This window comes from Pongo abelii, chromosome X (genome assembly GCF_028885655.2).
Source record: "Pongo abelii isolate AG06213 chromosome X, NHGRI_mPonAbe1-v2.0_pri, whole genome shotgun sequence".
NCBI lineage: Eukaryota > Metazoa > Chordata > Mammalia > Primates > Hominidae > Pongo > Pongo abelii.
Window position 1 is genome coordinate 111,664,838 of NC_072008.2, and position 26,163 is coordinate 111,691,000.

Sequence of the window (26,163 nt, forward strand, 5' to 3'; positions counted from 1 at the left end):
CCACTTAAGTGTCTCAGGCATGTGACCTCTCAATTTTTTCATCTGCAATGTGGGCACAATGATACTCTTTGACCTATGGGATAGTTGTGAAAGTTAACTGAGTTTGTCAATGTAACAGGTTCCTAGAACCTGTTACATAATAAGTCATCCACAATTTTGCATTTATATTTATCATTGTTATTAGTTACTTGAGTCTAATGGCTCTTTGTCCTGGAGTAATTTTGAGACAATAACCAGCATATTGAAGAAATTTCAATTGATTCATTTTCTTTCTTAAACAATCATTATTTTTTATTGCTCCATTCTACTATTAAGAAAATAGTATTGCTGTATAATCTCTGATTAGAATCACACTCCTCTTAAAATATGGGCTATCAGTTAAGAAACAAAAGGTTGGTACAGATCCATGTTCCACATTACTCTTTTAGCCAGTTACCCAGAAACCAGATGCAAACAATTTATAAATTAAACCCCACCTTTTGTCAGAAGATTTGAGGCAATTTGTAAAGTTAATTTGCATTGCTGAGATCGAGGTGAGAGATCAGAAACCAATCAGGAGAGGAATAAAGATAACTATCCCAAGAATCTAAGTTGCGAAACTGAATTCAGTTGAATAATAAAGATCAGATTTTCCTGGCATCTGAGGCCAAATAAACAAATACCGAAAACCTATGATAGTATTTATATTAATTGGCAGAGAAACATTTGTTAAAGAAAAAAACTCCTTTTTTTTTTTTTTTGCAGTCAGAGCTTGATTGGTTAAGCCAATTTAAAGGGACCCTTAATTTGCTGGGGCTTTGTTACACACATAGCTAATGCATGACTAAGAAAATAACCAAACAAATTTAAAAAGCTATTTCCAGGCATTTGCAGACACGTGGGCACATATTCAGCAGGGTTTCACAAATCTTCTGTGTCTATAATCAATAGTTAAAACTGACTCTGCAAAATGTGTGCATAAACAAGATTTCCTTTTCATCTTCCTTCCCACTTTTTTCCTTTTCTCTCTCTTTCTCTGTATGTGTCTTCTTTCTCTCTCTGCTGTTTGTTTGCTTGCTAGTATCCATTGCTTGCATCCCTGGATTGCCCAGGCCTGTCACCTGAGGAACCCTACCTGATTGACCAAGCTGGCTGATATATCCTACTGTTCTCTTCTCTATCTTCTCTATAAGGCAGCAAATAACTCTAGCATTTTAGAAAACTTTTCAGCAAAAAATGGGGCAAAAAGTGTGTTTTAGATGCCTCCTGGTTAAGCTAAACATTTAGTCAAACAGAATTTTCCATTAACTGATAAGTCCATTACCAGCACAGTCAGTATAATAAGAATAAAGTGCCATCTGATGGGATTTTCTGGGGTAGTGAGACTATTCTTCATGTTGATTGTGGTGGTGATTATGTGACTGCATGTGTTTGTCAAAACTCATAGAAATGCACACTAAAATGGGCAAATTTTACTGATGTAAATTGTACCTCAGTAAACCTGACCAAAAAAAATATGTGCCATCTCCAGTTTTTTTTTTTTTTTTTACTTTTTCGTATTATAAAGGGAGAGATTTGAAAGATATGTGGATGGATGAATGGATAGATAACCAAAATGCTATAGAGATAAAATTGTGTAGTTATAGAAAAGCACTGAGACTTAGACCCCAGAGGTATAATTTCAGGCTCACTTATACTGCCGGCTATATATACTCTCTTCTCAAAGTGTCACCAGTAAGGTTACTTTCCCTTTCTGGAATTTCTTTCTGCCTCTGTAAACTGAAAGCATTGCACTAGTATCTGATTAAACTCAGGCAATTCCTCTGGTGAGGTGGCCTGATTTGGGGGAAGGGTAGGAGGGGGAAGTAGGCAGATTTGCTTGAGAGTCAGAAAGTAAATCATCTATCACAAAAACAGGTGGAATGGATAATGTCATGTGAAATTCGAGAAACATCTGTTCACCTATATTAGTGTCTGGGTCAAGATGGAGCCACCTGGGTTGAAGTGATGTATCAGGTTGCCAAAATCAGTGTCTAGTTGACCCAAGATGATTTGGCCAGTGTAAAACAAGACTGTTATCAGTTTTACAGTTTTTTAGGGTTTTTTCACTTTCTTTAATTTCTGGGGAATTGTTATTTTTTGGAGCTAGTTGGTGAAGAGGGAAAGTTAATTAATAAAGTTAATCTCAGTGTAAGAGAATATACTCACCTTAAAAGAGGAAAGATTGCCTTCTAAGAAGAGTAGGTATTATTTTCTAAATATTTTACTGTCTTGCTTTACTGTAATTACTTGCTCAAATAGATCTCTTTCAGTTAGATAAAAGAGAAAAACCTGGATCATTGATTGCATAAATATAGAATGGGGAAGAGTAATTTGTTTAGTAATATTGATATGTGCTTTATAACATAACCTGATTATGTTTGGGGGAGCTGAATTTCCACTTCCGAGCACAAACAGACCTATATAGAATAGTAAAATTGCTAAGATGATGATTTTGAAAGAGAAATAATAAGAGCCAAGGTAAACCATGTTCTATGATGGACCTTGGTTGTTTTCATCCTGCAAGGAGCATCAATAAATGAAACCTGCCAGATAAGGTTCTCCAGTGATAAATTAGACTACTCTTATGCCAATGACTTGCCAAATTATTGTATATAGCCAGTATCCACATGATTTTATGATTCATAACCCAAAAAGGGTGTGTTTAACATAACATGCTGCTTGAACCTAGAAATCAGCAGCAGCTGAGAAATCTACATCTCAGAAACACACTGGAATATGTTCCTCAACAGAGTGTGTGGAAGCCAGGCTTTTAATATATTAATACAATGCTTTTGGAAAATATATCACAGCTAACCCCAGTGAGAGATGACTGCTTTTTAGTGTTCACTTAATAGCCACACATAAATATAATTCTTTGCACTACCTTATGCAATGCCTCCTCAATCACATGTGTAGTGGGGCAGGGAGAGAAAGGGGTGCAGAAGCCTTTTGAGGAGGCAGATGTGCAGTTGGGATCCCTTGCAATACAGAATAGAATAATAAAACTGGTCAATGGTAATTTTGTAATAGCTTAGATGACCCTGAACCCCTTGAAAGTGAAGTCCTTAATTTGTTTTTGAAGCTCTCACCCAGTACCTTGCCTTGAATGAATTATCTCTGTTTGGCTTTGTATTTTTTTATTGCTTGCTATGTGTCGGGCACTATACTACTTCTTTCTTTTAGGTTATCTCTTCTAATCTCTAAAACAATCCTGTGAGGGAAGGTATCATTACTCCCCTTTTACAGTTGAGAGGTCAAGTAACTTGCCTTATAGTCGCAGAGTTAGCTAATGATAAACAGCTGGAATTCAAAGACAAAAATGCTTTTTTACCATACCAGAGCTTGCTTCAGTGTCCAGAGATTGACCATGCATTAATGTGTACCTTTAATATATGAGTATTATTATTAAAATGTATCTTTTCAAAAAAATTTTTAAGACTAGAGGAAATTCATATTTAACATCTCCACAGTCATTATTTAACTTATTTTCATTTAAAAATAACAGCTTTATTAAGATATAATTTATATAACCATCACCTTTTAAAGTATACAGCTCAGTAGTTTTTAGTGTATACAAAAACTGTGCAACCGTGATAACTATTTGATTCCAGAACATTTTCATTACCCACAAAGGAAACCCTCTAACCATTAGCAGTCATCTCCCAGGCCCCCTGCCCCCAGCCACTGGCAACCATTAATTTATTCTATGGCATATTCTGGACATTTCATATAAATGGAATCATACAATGTGTGACATTTTATGACAGACTACTTTCTCTTAACATATATTAGGTTGGTGCAAAAGTAATTGCGGTTTTTGTCACTACTTTTATTGGCAAAAACTGCAATTACTTTTGCACCAACCTAATAGTTTTCAGTTTATTCATGTTGTAGTATGAATCAGGACATTATTTTTTCTGATAGCTAAATAATATTCCATTGTTATTGATATACTACATTTTGCTTATCCATTCACTCATCAGTTTTGATGGACATTTAGGTTGTTTCAGCTTTTGTGGCTATTATTAATAATGTTGACATGACCATTCATATACAAGTTTGTGTGGGGATGGATCTTTTCAATCCTATTGGGTATATATCTCCAAACGGATTTGCTGGGTCATATGGTAACTCTATGTGTGACTTTTTGAGGAGCTGCAAGACTGTTTTCCACCATTACTACAGCATTTTCCATTCTTACCAAGGGTATATGAAGTTCCAATTTCTCCCCACCTGCACCAAAACACTTTTCCAATTTTAAAAATTATTATAGCCATTTTAGTGGATGTGGAGTGGTATCTCACTGTGGTTTTGATTTACATTTCCCTAACAACTAATAATGCTGAACATCTCAGTTGCTTATTGGGCATTTATGTCTTCCTTGGATAAATCCATTCAAATCATTTGCCAATAGAAGTCCCTGATAAGATACATGATTTAAAAATATTTTCTCCCACTCTGTGGGTTGTCTTTTCACTTTAATTTTGATGAAGTCCAGTTTATCTGTTTTCTTTGGTTACTTCGGCCTTTGATATCATATATAAGAAATCATTACCTAATCCAATGTCACAAAGATTTACTGCTATGTTTTCTTTTAGGAGTTTTATAGCTTTACTTCTTACAGTTAGGTAGCTGATCCATTTTGAGGTAATTTCCGTGTATGGTGGAAGGGAGGGGCACACTTTATTTTGTTTTGCAGGTTGCCCCAGCTCCATTTGTTAAAAGACTTAATCTGTCTCCATTGAATTGTCTTGACATTCTTGTTAAAGATTAATTGCCCATAAATATAAATGTAATGGTTTATTTAATGTATTTTCATCAGATTATGAAAGCTTAATATTGTTAATTGTGCTTACCATGAATTTGATTTAAATTTTTGAATTTTGGCTGGGCACGGTGGCTCACACCTGTAATCCCAGCACTTTGGGAGGCCAAGGCGGGCAGATCACGAGGTCAGGAGTTTGAGACCAGCCTGACCAACATGATGAAACCCCATCTCTACTAAAAATACAAAAAAAATTAGCCGGGCGTGGTGGCACGTGCCTGTAATCCCAGCTAATCAGGAGGCTGAGACAGAAGAATCACTTGAACCTGGGAGGCAGAGGTTGCAGTGAGCCGAGATTGCGCCACTGCACTCCAGCCTGTGTGGCACAGCAAGACTCCATCTATCTATCTATCTATCTATCTGTCTATCTATCTATCTATCTATCTGTCTATCTATATTTGAGTTTCACATTAAACAAGATGGTGATAAGATACAAATTGTGCTTAGTTGCTGTAAAACAGTTATTGAAATAATTTTGTCATCAAGGAAGCAACAGTGAATGGTTTCTTACTTTAAAAATAAATATAATTGACTCTTTATTATAATAAATTAGTATTCTCTACTACAGCCTAACTTTAACTGTGGACTAGATTACTCAAGAGCTAGTTTTGAATAAGGTAATATATAAATGTCATCATTCATTGGCTGCCTTCCATGAAATCTAAGAATTTTTTTACTTGTTAGCCACTAAAATTTCAAATGAGAAAAAAAAAGCCAGCCAGGAAGTTATCCTACACAAATTAAAGCTAATCATAAGACATTTTGAAAAACAAAAATAATAGGAAAGTCATCATCCATTTCCAAAATGAAGAAATACATTTTCAGGTCTCTGAAGTTCTTTCTTCCTCATGATTTTATTTTGGTTGAGATTATCCAGAGATTTCCTTCAAATAATAGCAATGGACAACAAAATATTTTGGTACTATGATATGGACCATTTGATGTACAAACTATATAGAGAATATATTGGTTTTGAAATGGATGTGTTTGTGACTTTAACTTTCCAAAGTCAATATTTACCATGGATACAATTAGTGGCTGATATTAAAACTAAAGTGATGGGGCTTGTGCTTATTGTGCTCTTAATGGTCTCAGCAAGTTGATTAAATTTGTTTCCAGTGGGCAATACACTTGGGGCAGAGAGGCCCTGCATAGAGTTTAGCAAATTTATACTTTAACGATTCTTAAATATTCCATATCATGAGTGGCTGGTTTGAGAATTAAGATTTTAGTCACTAAAAAGTTAGAAAGTAGCAAGAGAAGTTATGTACCATTTATCTTCTAGACAGGCCTGAGAGAAACAAAAACCAATATTGTATAAATGGTGGACAAGGAATAATACTTAAGCTGCGGGATGGTATGGTATATGATTTTGATGAAACCTCAGCCCAGGCTTTTGCACCAAATTGATTGCATTTTCTGAAACACAAGAAGTAAAGCCACTGTGAAGACACTAGGGATGGTTTTAAGGATGCTGAAGTTGCAGAAGGTACGAAGGCAGTTGTGTTATTGAATACTATTACTACTGGAGAATAAAGAGGTTTTTTTTAACACCCTTTATTTAGACTGGCCAAACTTCAAACTTTTAGGTTAAATAGTAACAGACACACACACACACACACACACACACACACACACACACACACACACACATACTATTTTAAAGTCTCTGTGAAAAGGAAGTTACCCATTCCCATGTGTTATCATTTTAATTGTCAAGGAATCCTTGCCAATGTTTAGTTAATAATCTTTTCCACTTTCATTAAAGCCCATTTCCTTTTTATCAGTTTTCTGTAGTCACAGCAGCAGCCATAAATTTCTGAATATTCGAAGATAATATTCCAAGTTACCATTGAGCCTTCTCTTCTCTCAGCTTAATAACACTAATGCCTTCAAACTTTCCTAGAAAGATTCATTTTCCATTACTTCAGTCATTTCTGTTATTCTCTGTAGAAGAGTATTCCTCTCTTTTAAAGGTAATAATGCTCAGATTGACTTAAGTGGAGTTTCTTCAGGAGATTTTGCACTTCTTATACATTTTATATAAGAGAGGGAGCCTGACAATCTCAGAATTCTATCTAAGAGACTTCCATTTCTTATGCTGACATTTCTCAGACTGTCATTTCCCATCATCCTTTGTGGTAATTTATGAAAATTCTATAAGCAAGGCTTATGCCAAAGCAGTTCTCAAAGGCTTTTGCTGTTGGAGTCAATTTGGCCATCAACTCATGGGAATAACTTGTTTAAGTAACTTTTTGTAAGAGGATAATCTTCCAAGCTTTATCTTATCCAAAGCAATTCAGTTGCATGAAAATAATAAAAAGTTGTAATTCAGATGGAGACATAAAAATTTGATTTAAAAGACCTTTTTCTATTGCTATGACTTTATTTGGAATGTATAATGCAGAGATATGCTGAGTTTAATTCATATAACGAGAGGTAGAGTGTACACTTATAAATCTTCATAGAAAGGATTTCACAGCTCTCAGTGCTGCTTAGTATCAAAAATCTAAATGAGATACCAACTAAACACAGATATTTAGCCTGCACTATTGTATAGTACATCTAGTTACCCTGAAAATATAGGGAGAGGTCTTGAGATATCTGTGGGCTACTTCACTATTACAACTTGCCAACTCTGCAAATGGACTCACTCTATTTATTAGGAAAATCTCTCCCTCTTGTTTGAGCTGGAAAGTTCTAAATCTTTTAAAATAAAAAAAATTAACGAACAAATTCTGAAATAATCAAATGCACCAAGTAGAGGAAGAAATCAGATCTTTCCAGAAAATCACTGTTTGTTTTAACTGGTAGCAAAGATGGATCAAATTGTAAAGTTAAATGAATATATACATCTTAAGTAAAACACATACACATACACACACAGACACGCACACATATGTATGGTTCTCAATACTTGAATAATTTTATCATTTAATTTGGTGGTTAAACTTGTCAGGAGAGAAAAACTAGTTTCCCTTTGGCTTTCTGTAAGGCAAGACTTGGTCATGTCCCAGTTAATTTGGGAGAATATAACTAGGTAATTTAGGGTGTCTGAATTTTGCTGAGACAATAGGTAAACTTCACAGAGTTTAGGCAAAAAGGATTAATCAGATGAATTTTCAGGGGAATAAACTTTTCTCTTCTCTCTCCTCTCCCTTCTCTCCCCTTTTCTCTTTGTACCCCACCCCAACAGTTTGGGCTGGAAGCAGCTTACAGCAAATCAGCACCTTAGCACTCTTAATATCACCCAGTGAAAAGCAGGGTTCTATTCTTCTAGCCATATACACAACTCTTTATGCCCCCCTTCAGGCTCCTGTTGGGCAATGTATTTCCCCTTCACAATTTCCTTTGATGTTTATTTTAAACTGTAAATCTCTCCTGCATTTAAATACTTGTTGCACCCCTTAGCAGCTGCTGAAACATATTGCAGGGGTTCCACTCCGATGAGACAATTATAAAAGAATCTCACTATCTCCTAAGCCCGCACCTGGGGTGGTGGATTGGGGATAGTGGGGGAGGAAGTAGTGGAGGGTAGTAGTGTATTCCTTAGAGGAAAGCCTTAATTTTGGCAGGAACAGAATCCTCCTTAAGGAGGCCCCTGAGTTCACACTGTTTTGGGTACTTCTCCATGAAGAGTATAGGCATTTTCTGACTTCTCATAGTTCACAAAGGAATAAATAAGAACAAACTCTAAATTACCACAGTGACAGTGACTCATGACCATAGCACCAGAAAAGACCCTTGGAGCCAGAGTACTTTGGTTGTGTGAATTCCCAGGTGTGGGCTTAGAGAGATAGTGAGATCTTTTTTTGTAGTGGTCTTGCTGAAGTGGAAACCCTGCAATGTTTCAGCAGCTGTTAAGGGGTGCAACAAATATTTAAACCCACACAAGTGGCAAAGGCTGCCGAGCTGCTATTTGTGTAAATATTGTAATTTGGGCCTGAAAGGAATTAGATTTTGTATATTAATAAATAAAATTGGAGTAAAGAAAGAAAATAAACCATCTATCTTTGCCACCTTTCTTTGCAGGCCTCTAGCTTGATTTCTGTATCTCTTAAAGACTTATTTAGGATGAAGATATTGGTCATACAGCCTTGTAGGCATTGCTATATCAAGATAATTTTTTCCTCATTTAGATTCTGCCAAGACAACCATTTGTCGGTCAGCTCAGGGGAAAACCAGTTCAGTCAGTTATTTTGTGTTCAAAGTTTAGCCCAAGGAACACTACTTAGCCTCAGGAGCACTCGAGGTGGCATAGCTCTCCAAAAATGTAAGAATGTAAGTCAGGTGCATAAAACAAAACAAAGCAAAAAAAAAAAATAAAATAAAACATAAAAGTCAGTACACTTTTTTCATGGATCGGTTTTAATCTCTGTTATGAATTCTCAAATAAATGTTTTTTCTTACCTTGAATTTATTTTTATTAGTGATAGAGGAGGTTTATTTCATAAATGAAATTAAAAATCTATTATTAAAATATTAGAATATCAGAACTTCTGTGCATATATGCCTAAAATATACCCTAAAACTAAGTGAAGCTAAATTGATGGAATTACAAAAGACATTGATACTTCCATAATCACAGACTGGAGGACTTTAACATCTGCCTCGGAATGTTATAGATCAAGTTGGCAAAAACCTTCATACGAATGCAATTAGCAAGCTTGGACCCATGGAAATATGTTGAATTCTGAATCAAGAGTTAGAGAATAAACTAACAAAATAATCAAGGTTAGAAAATAAAATGTTTCTTATGTGCTGTATTCTTTTCCAGCATGTAAGGGACATTTTGAAAAATTGATTATAATCTTGGCTGTAGAGAAAATCTTAAATACCAAAGAATCCGTATCCTGTAGAACATACTCTCTGACCAAAATTCAATACAATTTAGAAAGGAACAACAAAATGATAACCAAAAACCCTTAAGTGTTTAGAAGTTGAACACATACATGTCTGAATGATTTATAGGAAAATGAAAATTTTAATGTGAACTCAAAAAATGTATTTACTTTATTGGATATTTATCTAATGCATTAATACTTTTGATTGAAGAGGAAAATAGTTTTTGGGGCCTCTCACACATATCAAATGATAATATTAAACAAATAGCATAATAATTCATAAATATTTGTGGGAGCTTTTTAGAAAAGTGTTGTTGAGCAAATTAATATAATAGACAAAATTGTAAAAAGATTATTTAATCTATTTAGGACAACTTTTTTTTCAAGTTCTTTGATAGCCCTAGATTTTCTATCACACACTTCCTAACACAGTGTATTGCAGACAGGCATTCAATGAATTTTTGTTGAATTGGTTGCAGTAGAGGATAGTGAAAACATATACCTTGGTATAGTCTTGATGAGTTAATTAAAGATTATTCTTGCTCAATCAATATAGTAGGTTCTCTAAGGTTCTCTGTTAGGCAGCCAGGATGAATATATTGAAGTTGCTTCAATTTAGATTTTAAATTAATTCAGATTGACCTTCCTGATAATACTGCTAAATAAACGAAGCATAACGTAATTGGTTAATCTTTTCAAAAATTCAAAGTAAATCTCAAAGCCACATCCCACAGATACTCTCTTGCCTCGGTCAGATGTGGGTGAAGTATCTTCTCTGGACTCCATAATCTGTCATCTAAGCCAGATGGGGATACATGGTTTTTGAAACTGATTAGCCAGGGTGAACTTGCTAAGGTTATAGATAGACCATCTAAATTTACTTCTAATTCCAGACTAAGAATTAGGCCCCAATTCCTGACTTATACAAGCCAAAAGTGAAAATAAATTTCATCAAACATATTTTTATCTTTTAATAAGTTCGAGCATTGTCCGAGTAACACATAAATGGTTAAAATAATATTTAGACTGCATTTGTGCCTGCATTTGAATTCACAGAGATATTTATAGGTGAAACTCTCTCTTCCCTTTTGCATAAACATTAAAATAATTCAATCAGCTTGTTATACCAGATATTTTCCTTATATCTCCCAAATATTGGCAGTTTGTTCCATAGGATTTAATCATGGTTCCATCCAGAGGCTTATTATTATAGCAGTAATTTATGGCAATGAAATCTATTTGAAAACATACAGAACCTAAGAACTAACAAAATGTAGTTGTTATGTGTGAATTAAAATATAAACTGAGAATTTGAAAATATTCAAATATACTAGAATCTCTCTAATTTGGTAGACTGCTGACCTGGATTTGTGAAACATTTTCAATAGGAAAATCTTAAATATCATTCTAATACTTTCAAAGACCTTGTAACTTTTCACTTGTACTCTTACTGTGAAAATTGTCACATTGTCTCTTGCATTATGGTGGTTTGTGTAACTTTATTATCTATATTAAAAATTCCTTAAAAATAAAAACTATAACTAATTTTTATATTTCCTTGCTTTCTGCATATCATATAGGTAGTATTTAATAAATACATATGGAGGTAGTGTGAAAGGGTTAAAGAGCACCAGGGTCTTGGGCTTAGTCTTGCCTCTGCTACTACCTCTATGCCTTTGGACAGTGGGAATCAAAGAATTTGGAAAACTAGTGGTGGAGAATTCAGCAGAAAAAAATGGTGAAACTATTTGAAGGAGGAAAGAAAAAAGTCAAAGTTGTGAGCAAGGCAAAGTTGGTTTCTACGTGCTTCCATGATCCTTTAGATCGCTTTCCTTCCTTTCCTCCAAATCTGGGAATTGTCATTGCTATACATACACACTGCTCCCTCCACATACTCCTCCTATATGCATGCATACACATATACACACATTTATTGAAACAACCAGATAATTGTTGTAAATGTGTAGTTTTATCTAGATGATTGCCTTAGTCTTCCATATTGCCTTGCTAGATTTCACTTGCCTACCTCAGTGACTTTTATGTTTGGGTAGCCTTAACTCAAATCTTCCTGTGGTTGGATTCTATTATTCTGTGCAATAGTACCTACTTTTATCATGTTGCATTTTTCAGCTTGGCATTCTTTGAGTGGCTATGTCCACCATACTTTCCTCCCATCCACTTCCCCCGCCCCCCACCACTCTGTTTGCCACACAACTGTAAGGGATATATTGAGGGGTTTAACTCTGAGACTTTCAGTTGATTTCACACTCTTCAGATTTCATTTCTGCAGGCTTGAGGTAAACAGCATGTCATAGGCAAATCCAGCATTATAGTAGCCAAAATGTTCTGAAATTCCGACTGCCTTGGTAATTCCTTAGAGTTAAAAAACACTCTCAAAAAAAGCATTAAATTTAAAAACTCAAGTTCGTAATTTAAAAAAAAAAAAACACACACACACACACACGCACAGCACCAGTTAAAATGCACATGTTGTACCATGATGAGAAAAGAGGTCACTGGATAAGATCTTTGCAATACATTAGTAAGCGAAGATTAACTAGTGCTTTGGCTTTGCAAAGGCCAAAGCCAGATGCTGAAGGAATGGGACAGCAGGGTGGAATGTTGAGGAAGGGAATGTGTGCGGCATGGAGTTTACCCATAAAGGTCAATTTAAGGCAACAGTCTACATGTAAAAGTAGTTTTCAGTTAACTTAGGGGCTACAATGAGGGCTCATACCTTTTGAGGGTAGCAGGGCCTGGAAGTTAGAGGTAAATTGATATTGATAGAAGATGTCCTTTTGCTCTCTCATGTCTATGTTTAAAAGCATTCACTAGACCGTAAGGGCTGTTGTTGGTATTTCTTGTACTATCTTAAATGTAAACTATGCTTTTTTCCTCATCATCGTCTTTCTCCAGTCTTTTTCTACTCCCTGCTGCTTCTCTCATTTTCTCTTCTACTCCTTCCTTTTCTATTTTCCCTCCTCCTTGGCATTTCCCTTATTCTTAGCAGCCATCCCAGTCAACTTCAGTGCTTCTAAAGTGCCTTTGAGTACTACTAGTTACTGCTATGGTTTGCACAGACAATTCAGTTTATAAAGACTTTTTAAAAAATGCATCAACACCCTCTTCACCTTATCTTTATATTAAGGGCTGTTGTGTTTGTACCTCTGTGGACACACCTGGAAAAGTTGAGAATTCCATTTTGACTGGGTAGATTTTAAGACAAAGTTGCTTCTTTTGGTTGAACCCCTCTTCTCAGTCATCACCCAGCTGTCTCAGTGCTTTTCTTTCAACTAGTTGTGCTGTTTGATAGAATTGGAAACACTGCAGCTTACATCTGTCTGAGCAGATGGAATGCATTTTGCATGAGTGTTAACTGATTCATGCATTACATAAAGAAAGCAATCTGTGTTAAAACATTGTGACATTGCAATAAAGCACTGTCTGCTGTATGCTGAAACCTGTTTGCTTACGGAGGGTTTTGTTGCTCTTGCCATACCCTCACCCACTGCCCCATGGTTAAGCCCAGACAAACCTTAAAAGAAAAAGGTATACAATCTACCATAGTGGGAGAGAATAGTAACTGAAAGAAAAAAAAATCCTGAATATGTAAGTCATTCCAGTAGATGAGTTCTTTTTTATTTTTGTAGTGTATTGTCATTCGGAGGGAAAAAAGAGAATGTCATTGTGGGGAAGCTTCTTACATGGAGAACTAAATAGTCATCACTCACTTGATCATGCTTTCCATATACTTTGATAAACAATGCTGCTTGGAAGTGTTATCAGAGGGTTTGAAATAGTGTGGGCCCTAGTCTCATGGAGTTCCTATGTAGTTTCCTCAGCATGTGCAGTTATAGCCTGTGACTTTAAATTTGAATTAGTGACCAGCATTGAAGGTTTTATGGTGTCACCCATTTGTAACAGCAAGCTTCAATGGCTTTGTACTTTTGTCCCCTGTAGATCTGGCTTGCCACATAGCAGTATATTGCAGTCTTTCCTTAGTTGCCTACTAGTAGCTATTCATTTATTTCCCGCAAATGTTGTATGTATCCCACAGCCAAGAACACAGAACTTTATTGTCCATTTTGTACAATTCGTCATTTGAGTGCTATAGCGTAATAGAGAGCAGCTCTACGTGCAAATGACATATGTTACTATGTATTTTGACCTATTGTTTCCCTGCAGGAGTAATAACAAGGGCAATAAGACTCAGTCGAAGCTGCTGTATAAGCACACATAACTGCCTCAAATTACAGGGCACTTTCAAAGCTACAAAGCCACTGAAACCACGAAGGCTGTCTTCCGGCTCCTTTCACAGTTCTAATAAGCATGACCATGACTGTCCCAGATTTCTGGAAGAGGAAAAACATTATTCTGTTGGATTATTCTGGTGATTCTGTAGCTTTTTAGCTACAAAAATCTGTTTCCATACAAATCCTTTGACTACATGTAGCAAAGGTTTGGGTAATTTAGGGGTATGTTAAGAAAAAAAAATGTAGAAGTAAAGAACTTAGAGCTCTCACTATCACATGTCCTCATAGTTGATATAACTACAGAGGGTATCAACTGCAAGTATTTAGTGAAGATTTCAGAGTAGTAGCCACAGGTTAGGAGAAGCATGGATGAACATTAAGTAATGTTACCTGACAAACTTTTGTCAATTTGGCAAGAGCCTTGGCACTTCGATTATTTTGTGAGCTCATGCCCTTTGACCTTGACTAGCTTCTTCATTGAGGCCCTCTGACTGAATAGAGTTGTGAAAAATTTTGGGTGGCATCACAGTGCAACCTAGGGTCAATGAAAATACCATTTACTTATGGACAAAGAATGGCCCGTTAGTTCCTGGAGTACTTAGCCACAGTACTTTCACAGCCTTTGTCAGGGAATTCCAGCATATCATGGAGCTCACTGGGCTTTGGGCTCCCTCTAACTCTTCTCCCATATTGTTTGGTATATAAATTATCTTTGTACACCCCACCAGCACACACACACACACACACACACACACCTCTGCCTTTGCCACTCCTTCCTTATTTAGTGCTCCATGTTGCAATTGACTTGGTCAGTTCAGCACATATTTGCTGAGTGCCTATGATGTGCCAGGTACTATGCTAGACCCTAAATTTAGAGAGGAAAGTTACCCTTAGGGAGCTGCCAATCCAGTAGGGGAGATAGATAGGCAAATAGATTCGGTGGCAAAAGGAACTTAAGATGGCTCAAGAATATAAAGTGCCAACTGATCATGTAAGTTTCATTTATGTTGCTAAAACAACTTGAGTGCAAATTTACCTTCGTGATACATGTGAAGATAGGACATTTCTCCATAGAGGTTTAAAAGTGACAGCAGTGTCATAAGCAATATTTATAAAGTCTAGGAATAATCTGTTTGTTACTGTTCTTGAAGGAAGAGGTGATCCTGTTCTTCCTCCCCAATTAACATGCAATGTTTGACCTGAAAGTTGTAGCAGCTTTATTATGGAAGCCTTTGTTTATCTTAAAGTGTCAAGGTTAAAATAGTATTTATTCAACTCCAGGATCCATCTGCTGAAAGTCAGAAATATCTACTCCTGCCTGTTCTGAGTTTTCTCCAAAAGGAAAAAATCACACCTAAGAAGAATTTCCCAAATTTGATACACTTAGGTGTATCAAAACTTTGTAATGATGGGATGCTTATACAGGTATCAAATAACAGACTCTCTTCAGTGTCCTTTGGCAGCTAAATGACTGTCCCTCAATCTAATGTAATGAGTACAGCCTGTGGCCTAGCAGTATATACAAGGATTTGTGGGAGTTAATAAGTGTGAAGCTTAATTATCTTGTCAATTACCAAATAGCGCCCGTCAAACATCTAAACATCATTTAGTTGCTTAAACCTTCTTAAAACAAATCTAAAGTTGATGTCTGTAAAATAACTTTGAGGATCTCAAAAACAGGCTACATCTCCTCTTTGGGCAATTGTTATTATAGTAATAAGTAAATCTTCCTGATGGATAAGATGTGAGATGGAGAGTAATTGCCATGTTCCCTTATATGTCCCCAAACCTATCCTCCCACCACTACTACCAATCTGTGGTAGATCCACTCCAATCTCAGCCACACCTCCAAACCCTGAATGTTCTGATCCCATCTGTCCCTTTGGGCTTGTTGAGCTTGACAGTGGTGATGAAGACTAAGAAGGAAGAAACAAAATGAAAACTTTCAAACAAGAACCAAATCACCATTACTTCCCATCTCAAGCACTGGTGAAGGAAAGGCCTTGCTTAGAGACATTGATAAGGACTTGTTAGCCTTTCAAAGTACTTTCTAGCCACATGTCTTTGTTTTTCTGCATGGAACTGATGCTGACAAAAACCATCTTGTTAGCCATGTTGTCTTGTCCCTCCCTGGCACAGCACCAAGTACTCCCAGATGCTGTTTACAATCACACTCTCGGTGGCCTCGAAGGGTCACTTAGTTTGTTTGCTATGAGAAAGCTGGCACCCAAGCAAATGACTAGAAGGACAAAATTCTATGAATGAAAAACGAGGTTACAGAATGGACATGAGTGTAGTAAGTGCCTCATGGCCTTCTGCCACCAGAAAACCGATTGAAAAGAATGAAAGTATGCCCTGGGGGATTATGTGGTTTTGATTTGCCAACAGAAAGCAAAGCAAATAACGGGAAGGACTATGTAGGAACTGCTGAAGGGTCAGCGGTCTTCCTACAACAGTTTCTTTAACTGCATGATTTTTTAAAAAATTAGCCTAATCAAGATTACAAGGCCATCAAGGACTGTCCTGTATTCTTTCCAGAGAAAAACATGGTAATTAACTGCTGCGGAATGGTGGATTTTCCCAACACAGCTGTCACAACTGCTATTTTAAATCATTTGTTATGGTTTAAAATGTGTAATCCCCAAGAAATTGATCATTACTGCAATTCAATGCTGGTTTTTCAGTGCCTTAACAACCCTGGGCTTTGCATCAGACCATTAAATAACAAAACCCAGTCATAAAGTGCTAAACTACTAATGGCTCATCTCAGTGATGAGTTCTGTCTTCTATTAAACAAGATTTTATTTAAAAAAATTTTACACTGAAATTTATGGCATGACAAAAACAGGTGCACTCTTGCATTCTCTCCTTTTCATCTGTCTTTTGTCTATGACATTTCCCCCTTTTTCCTTTCCTCCCTTCTTTAGTGTCTGTGCCTTCCTGCTCAGCATTACCTCATAGCCTTTGTTCATAATGTCCCATCCACTGGACCCAACCTCTGCTTCTGAATCTGTTCAAATGCCATGCCATCTTCAGGGTCCATTTGACATTTTACCTCTTCTGTGAAGTCTTCCCAGTTACTCTATTCATCATTCACTAAACTAGTACTCATTAAAAGGGCCTTATGTACCAGCTATGATGCTAGGCACTAGAGATACCAAGATAAAATAAATACATTACTAGACTTTAAGGACTTTTATGTTTCACCTGATTTTACTGATAGAGTGACTAAATCCTTGATACAGTGATGTGCTTGATAACTAGGCTTTAATGCCCTATTGTTTTTTTTTCTGACATTTTCTGTATTTAATAAATTTGCCCACATACCTTACTCAATACTGTCAGTGTGGTCCAGATTTGAGAAGACTAAGCTCCACCTAGGGCCATCACCTGGTCTCTGCTCTACTCCTACCCTTCTCTCTCATCTCTCCCCACACTCCTACATCTATCTCGTAGATCTGCTTACAGAAATCACAGTGAGTAACTGGAAGAACCACTTACCTCTATCTGAGCATGCCCAAAGGCAGAGGACAGACCTATAAAACAAAAGTGGAAATCTTCAAATGCTGTGTGCCCAAAGGAAGTAGGGGCTAAGGACTATGGTAGACTTGTTGATCAGTTAGAAGTCAGCAAATTTAAGTCTCAGGTGACCAGGACACTGACAATTCATAACTCTTCTTTACAATTATTGGGTAACCTGTATTTGATTCTGGGTCCCCAGTGTAAAAATTGACCTTACTTCATTACTTTTGAGTTACAACTAAATTTGGGGAATTTGATGTTGCATGAATGCGAGTGCAAGTCCTTTTGTAAAGTAGAAATGTTTTATGACTGTTCCTTTATTTGCTTTGTTATGTTTAACAAGATTTTCCTGCATTGGTTTTTGTTAAAAGCAGGCACATATACCTCTTAACAATGCCCTGTATGTGAGCAGTATCTTAAATTCAGGGACATGCAACATTTTCTTTTCGTAGGACAGATTTAAAATGCTAATATTAATTTTAGAGCCATGAAGAACAACAGCACCGTAATAAACTATGTTTTTCCTAGGGGAAGTGGACTAAATGATGCTGCTTATTTGATTATCTAAGTTAATTAATTAAGAACACAAATCCTTGCCAAATTGAAATCAACACATTAAGGAATATGTATTCTCCCTGGATAGTTTGAAATGATACTGCAAAAAGAATATACGTTCATCTTAATTACTATATTTTGGAATGCAACCCCAGAAAACAGACTTAGTTGTGTCAGCATAAATTAATCAGGGAAGTTTTTTAGGACTTTATTTAAGTCCTTCACATGGTAGCATATATTTTTTCTCTAGAACTGTTTAAACATACTGTATTTGAGATCCAATAATTTATGTTAATAACTAGCCTTTGCATTTGGTTCTATTCTCTAATTGTTTCAGGTGTATACATCTTACAAACTATAAATTTCTCCAATAAACTGTAAATAGAACAGTTTATCTTTCCAACTCTCCATCCTCTTCCCCTTTTTAAAACTTCCTTCACTTTTTGAAATTCCCTGCTCACTCATGGTCTCATGGTTTCCCTGCTCTCCATTCCAGAAACCTGCTTCTTTCAATATGGCTGAAGAACAACCCCTTCTGGAACTCCTCAGGCTCCAGCCTTTTCTTTACTCCACCTTCTCATTCCATCAGTACTTAACTGTTCATTGCCACTGTTTTAGTTACCTCCTCTGATAGTCTAACTCATGCTTAAATGTTAGTGACAAATTAATGTGTCCTTCTCTTAGCTAATATTGAGTTTCATTATCTTAATAACATGGAAGACAGGATTTAATAAATAATTTTTATACCTTGTTATAGGTTGTGGAGTACCCAGGAAGTATTTTGAATAGTTGACCTATTGCCCCCCAAATCAATAACTAAACTATTTATTATTATTATTATTATTAATAACTAAACTTGAATGCGTGGAATGAGTTTGACAACAAGACAAAGAGTTTTCTTAAGTGAAGATGATAGATTTCTTGATTCCAAATGCCAGTAGACTGGAATCTAGAGTCAGGAATGACTACAAAGCATTGTTACTACCTATTGTCTTCTGTTCCTCAAATATAAAAGAGCCTATGAACTTATACAGAGTATTTAAGCAGCAGTTGCTTTCACGATAAGAATGAGAGCTAAGAGAATTTTTTTCTCCTAGCTCTGTGATGCTTGAAAATTATTTAAAAAGAAAGAAATGCTGTCATTTGTGACAACGTGGAAGAACCTGGAAGACATTATGTTAAGTAAGATAAGACAGACATAGAAAGACAAATAATGGATGATCTCACTTATATCTGGATTCTAAAAAGTTGAACTCATAGAAGCAGAGAGTATAATAGTGGTTACCAGAGGTTGGTGGTGGTGGGGGACAGGGGATTGGGGAGATATTGGTCAAAAGACACAACATTTCAGTTAGAAGAATAAGTTCAAGAGATCTGTTGCACATCATGGTGATTATAGTTAACAACAATATATTGTTATAAATATATTTACTAAAAGAGTAAATTTTAAGTGTTTTCACCACAGAAAAATAATAAGCATGCGGTGTAATGCATATGTTAATTAGCTCAATTTAGCCATTCCACAATGTATTCATATATCAAACCATCTTGTTATGAACCATAAATATATACAATTTTTATTTATCAATTAAAAATGTAAAGGTCATTCTTTGTACTCAAACTCTAGTTAATGAAGCATTATTAATCTTGTGGAGCTAGTGGCTCCTGTATGATACTCCAGATATTACTGATAGGAAAAACAGCCCAAAATATCCACATTTATAATTTACTACTGTCCTTATGATTTTCCTTAATAATATTCACTGAGGTTAAAGGCAATTGTGAGATTATTTAACACTCAGTGTAGAATCTAAAACTAAATTTCTTTCTTAACGTTCTAAAACTAAATTCCTTTCTTAGTGTTCTTTTGTGTGTTTAACACAAATGTTGTTTTAACGTAATTTGCCATAAAACTCACATTCTAACTGAAAAAGGGCACATCCTAAAAACTGGATTCATAGGTCCTAGTTCAGCATCTCATTTATGACAAGTCCTTCAGCTAAGATCACAAAACAGCTTCTGTATAATCAATGAACCACAAGATGGCACCACTGAACAATTAGCTTATCTCAAGGTGGCTTCTAGGTTCTCTAGATAGGTGCCCGAGAATAGTGTTATACTTCTTCAAAACCAACATCAGTCACTTAATCAGTCACTTCTGGTGAATAGAGTATGAAAGGGAAAAATAACAACTTTATAGTGGAGAAGCCTGGCAGGTTGTTACCTTAACCAAGTGCTCAAGGTTAATATTACCATTGATCAGCATGGAGATATCATGTACCCCTGATATGATGTGATGAAAAGGGCATTTCACTTCTGTGATATTCTTCCCAAAAATTCACATAACCTCAATCTAATCATAAGAAAACATCAGCCAAACCCAAGTTGAGGGATATTCTACAACATACTTGACCAGTACTCTTTAAAAGTGTCACAGTTATGAAAAACAGGAAAGACTGAGGACTGTCACAGACTGGAGAAGTTTAAGAAGACATGATAGCTAAATAGAATGTAGGATCCAGGTTTGGTCCTAGAAAAAGGACATTAGTGAGAAAACTGGGAAGTCAGAATAAATTTTAAAATTTAGTTAAGAGTATTATACCAATATTAATTTCTTCATTTTGACAATTGTAGCATGGCCATGTAAGATGTTAACATTAGAAGAAACTGGGGAAAGGATATACAGGAACCCCCTGTGCTATCTTTGAAACTACTCTATAAGTCTAAAATTATTTCAAAATAAAGTTTTTGAGGAGTCAAGGTACAGGGGGAACTCTCTGAAATGCTATCTTAACAGTAGCAAATTTCTATGATCTATTGTCTGTATATGCCAGACTTCTATGGAGGCTTGTAGAATGATTTGGCATATTAACTCAGTACATGGTTCCAAGACCTGGAGTTTTATTCCTCTGTAGGTTCAGTGAGCATATTTTTCAAACCCAATATTAGGATACATTGTCTGATGAAATAACTTCATTCAATTTTCAAGTGGGAATAAATCACAGATAATGAGGGTAGAACCAAGTTGATTTTTTTTTCTGTTTTATGGCCATGGTTGGAATCTTTTAATGACATTCAGTTGTCTCACTAATGTGTCATAGTCTATTGATTTTAGACTTCAAAAATTTTGTATTTTACTGATCATCAGTTAAATCAAATAATGTATGGCTAATATTTTTGATAACCTGATAAATATTTTGTATTTCACAAAATAATAGTGGTTCATAAATAATCTGTTAGAATCAAGGAAGGAAGCATTGTAACTTTTTAAAGGGATGCGTGCAAATCAGTTTCCAATATGTTGTATTTGTGCATACAGATGTGGAAAAAATTTTACTAGCAAGTGTTTGTGTGAATAATTATGAAAACAATGCTTCCTAAGTTATAAGGACTGAATAAATAAAAATATTAATATATAATTCCTCCCAGAGAAGTAAATAAATCTGAAGGGTATCCAACATACTCAATAATTTTTATAAACTCGGTTAAATTCAGGTGTCATTACAATCCTACAAAAAAGAACAGTTTAAAACTGTTTTATTATAACTGTCCAGCAAAAGTAATCTGACTCCATCCAAACAGGCCGCCCCAATTAAGACAAGTGACAGAAGATAACACACGCTCATGTTCTTTTGAAAAATTTAAAAGAGGCTAAGGAGGTTGCAAAAATAATGCTTTTTGTCTGATAAAAAAGAATATTGTTTCTAGAACTTGATAGTATTACTTCATGGATTGATCCTTACAAACTCTGCCTCATTTCCACTTCTCATGTAAATCTAATTTTGCCTTTGCATTTGTTTCCCAAGACTTTAGGCTAAACAGACAGGTCTTGATCTTGGGTTCCTACTTTTCCCTGATCAATCAATAACCTGTAAATTTTTCCTTTCCTTTAAAAATTCTAGTCTTCTGTGGCTGGCATGCTCCATCCTAAACTGCTCACCCAATTCTGGACATTTCCTTGTACCTTGATTACTAGGCTCTGAGCCCTATCCCAAGTCAAGCACATTACCTTGCTCAGTTTCCATCTTTCCTGCCTTGTGTACTAGTTTCTTAGGTCAGCTGTAAAAAATTGCTACAAACTGGATGGCTTAAAACAAACAAAATGTATTCCCTCACAATTTTGGACGTAAGAATTCTGAGTTGAGGTGTCTGTTGGGCCATTCTCTCTCTGAAGTCTCTAGGGAGGAAACTGTTCCTTGTCTCTTCCTGGCTTCTGGTGTTATCAACAATCCTTGACATTTCTTGGCTTGTAGTTGTATCACTGCAATTTCTTCTTATCTTTTACATGACTGTCACCCCTTTCTGTATCCCTGTGTCTCTGTGTTCAAATTTCCCTTCCTTTCCTCTTATAAAGAAACCGGACATTGACCAAACAAATCCATATGACCTCATCATAGTTTGATTATATCTGCAAAGACCCTGTTTCCAAATAAGGTCACATTTTGAGGTTCCAGGTGAACCTCAATTTTCGAGAGGACGCTGCTCAACCAAGTACAGCCCCCAAATCAAACCTTCTGCTGAGAAATATCAGATAAGGCATTCTATTTATTACTCATAGTAATGTTATACTGATTTTTTCTATGACTACAGTTTGGAATATGTCTAGAAGGTACCAGCCACAAAATAGGAGATCTGATTCCAAACCTATATGTTCACCTTTAAAAATTACAAATCTGTAGCTTATACTTGCATTTAGGGTAAGATCTAAGCTCTTATAACTCATCATCTTTTCAATAAGAGAGAATTTTCTAGAACTTATTCCTTTTATAAATATTTTTGGTTCATATGATTCAGGACATATTAAACAGTTTAGAGGCTGTTGAATTAATTATGAATCACTCACACTAAATGATCATTATGGAGATGATGTATGGCTAATATTTTTGCTAACATGATAAATATTTTGTATTTGAAGAAGAGTCCAGTGGAAAGATGTCTGCATAGTATCACACAATCAATTGAAAAAATGTTTAGTAGAACAACTCCTTTTCTGCCATCTTCAATAGAAAATTTTCACTTAGATTAAATGAAAATTTTCATTTAGATTAAATGCTTTGGTGCCATGCAAACCTAGATTAAAGACACTAAGTAAGCAATAACTTTAAATAGGCAATTATGTCCACTAGTTACTACAGACGTAAACAGCCAAACTGTTTCATAACCTTCGTTGAGTGTTTTGAGTGGAATGGTGATTTCTTTAAAATGTTGATATTTTAATATTTCTGTTTTCTATATAATACTATATATTTCATTTGTATATATTTTATATTTCATAACGTACAATGTATTTGACACTAACTTTAATATTTTCTACTTTGATTGCTTCTCGATAGCTGGATTACCTAGCCAGCATTTGATATTTATCAGTATCCTGTATTTCAGGGACTTCATGAGAAGACTGGTGCATTTACAGCTGTTAAAGTGATGAACGCTCGTAAGGTAATATTATAAGTTTCCTGTATTCTCTTCCCTTAGTGGACTGTGTTCCTGGGATACACAACTCAGAAAATATTGTATTTGTTTTTAAATCATTATTTTATATAATAATTATTACATCAATCTGGATTTATTATAGTTATCATTTAATATTACTTTTATTCATTAGTGTATTATATCTATTGCTTTATTATATATCCACATAAAACAATGCTTCTTTCACAGCAGAAGTTCCACATATTTTGGTATTCTATAACACTGAGGAATATATCTGTACTCCTCTTGTTTCTAGTTGATTATTTGTTTCCAGGGATAGCAAAGAAGAGATTGCTTCTAATATTGGGTTAATCCTGCTGCGTTCCATCATATTATTTTCCCTCTCCAATGATTTCATCTGATAATTGAGGCCATTAGATTCTCAATGACAGGTAGAAGGAAGAGACTTATCAGAAATGCACATTTTTCATGTGTTTTCTGACAGATGAGCAAAAGAGACAGTTTAATTGGCACGATTCCTGGTAGCATTCATAAAGTTGTGTCACGGTTCATAACATATTGGCATAGAATTTGCTAGCACTGATTTCTGTTCTTTTTCTTTAACATGAGTGCCACACTTTCTCAAGATAATATTATCATAAACATAGAAAAGGTCAAAAAAATTTTACTTCACTATACCCTAAAGGGAAATTTATGTTTGAAAAGCTATACACATTCACTGAACTGTTGTCAAGGCCATAAACTGTGCTTTTTCCAATTTGTGCAGGAAGTGAATTGCTGAAACTGTTTAGAGAGTTGTGTGCTTCCATGGCACATGTACACCTATGTAACAAATCTGCACATTCTGCACATGTATCCCAGAACTTAAAGTATAATAATAAAAAAAGAACTGATAGCTGAATTAAAAAAAAAAGTTGTGTGCTTTTAGTTTTGCCCATAAATGTCAAAAATTGCAAACCAGTATGAATTTCGAGGGATTTTGAGGTTTTGTAGATTTATTTTGCCCTACAATCCATGGCTTCCAAATAAACTTCTACTTTTTGAGTGAGACTCTCTAAAATACTTTTCTTGTTTTAACTTAAGAGACCGTGACATACATTTAACCTACATTTCAGATACTCTGACTTTTAAAATATTTAAAAACCATGTTCAACCCATGGAAGTTTAGTGTCAATTAACTGGTTTTGTAAGGAGGAAAAAGCACTTTACTAATAACAAATTGTAATTTTCCCATTATTACAGCAGTTAAATCTACTATCATGAATTTTTTGCCAAATTTCTGTATGTCATAAGAATTTGGTCTTTTAAATTAAAACTATTGGAGAAAATTGAGAGAGGAATAATGTTATCTTACTTTTCCATTGAGTGCTAACGTAGCTTAAAGTACTTAAGCATAAATCATTTTTAGAGTATACCAGTACATTTAATAACATTTTATTCTTGGTTACAGACCCCTTTACCTGAAATAGGAAGGCGAGTGAGAGTGAATAAATATCAAAAATCTGTTGGGTGGAGATACAGCGTGAGTACTAAAAGTTCTCATTAATACCCAAGTAGTCTTTCCTTTCATTTTCAGCTTTTAACTTATCCCTTTGCATTGTGTCATTATCTCTAGAAGACTGCTACTAAAAGTGTTCTTGCCTGAAAGTGATAACATATTTATATCTTTTAATATATTCACTTAGATTAAATCATCATATATGAGCACTAGCATATATCAGAGAGTAGGAGATAGGAGAAAAGGTCCCTTGAATAGGAATGCATTGACTGTCGGTGAGGAATTGCGTAAATTTACAGAACATAGAGCCCTCTGACTGAATAGCAACAAAAAAGGAGGTGATGCGATCTACAGCAAATTTTGCCTAAAATTGGCCTTGGAAAGGTCCTTTTCACACCTTTATCATGACATTCTGGATTGAATTGCTTTTCCTCCATTATGATTCTAACAAACATTACCATCGTGTTTGAACCAAATGAGGAAATGAGGAATGCCCCACGTGCCCCCCCGCCACCGCCGCTTTTTGTAAGAGCAATAGCAGGCAGAAAACAAACCAATCACTTAGCCTCAAGGTCTTCAGACATCTGGTACCATACTTGAACACATGAAAGAATATGAACATGTTTTCTATGTGCAGCTTTTTGACTTACCTTCAGAGCAGTTTTTCTGATACCAACAATTCTCTGGCTCCAGAATAAAACCAACCAAAGATAATCTCTCTTTTTCAGTAGATATTGGTGATCTATAAAATATTGTATGGGCCCAAAAGTTGAATTTTTGCTCTTATCAATATAATGAATTGATATATTTTTTCCTACTTTTCTCTCCTGCAGTCAGCTATACATGAGACTCAAATATTTCTAGCATTTTGTGACTTAGTAAATATGTCTCAGGCACATTAAAAATAACCCTTTTACTAACACAATCACATTCAGAAACTTTCTAGTTATATTAAAAACATATTACTAAACAACCTCATGACTCATCTATTAAGTACTAGGCTCCTGTTATGTCTATAATTCATGTTAGGAGACTAAGCATATCCAAAGGACCAGCTAAAACGATAGTATCATGCTTTTGTAGCTTAGGAAGCCGCAAAAGGTAAGGTATGGAAAATATGATTATTTTATTAATTTTGGTTTCATCAAACATTTGTGCTAATAAAACTTTTTAAAAGACCTGTCCCAAACCCTCTGTGGCACACTTTCCTTA

General features: G+C 35.4%; 1 protein-coding gene across 4 annotated transcripts in view; it reads left to right on the plus strand.

The window, feature by feature from the left end:
* NRK (Nik related kinase) overlaps positions 1-26,163 on the plus strand; it is a 136,870-nt gene that overhangs the window by 35,371 nt on the left and 75,336 nt on the right. For all 4 annotated transcript variants that reach the window (XM_054544921.2, XM_024241091.2, XM_054544922.1 and 1 more), the window contains exons 3-4: positions 23,403-23,459; positions 24,904-24,975. In XM_054544921.2, the coding sequence (XP_054400896.1) occupies positions 23,445-23,459; positions 24,904-24,975 (87 nt within the window). In that variant the 5' untranslated portion in view covers positions 23,403-23,444. The remainder of the gene's footprint in view (positions 1-23,402; positions 23,460-24,903; positions 24,976-26,163) is intronic.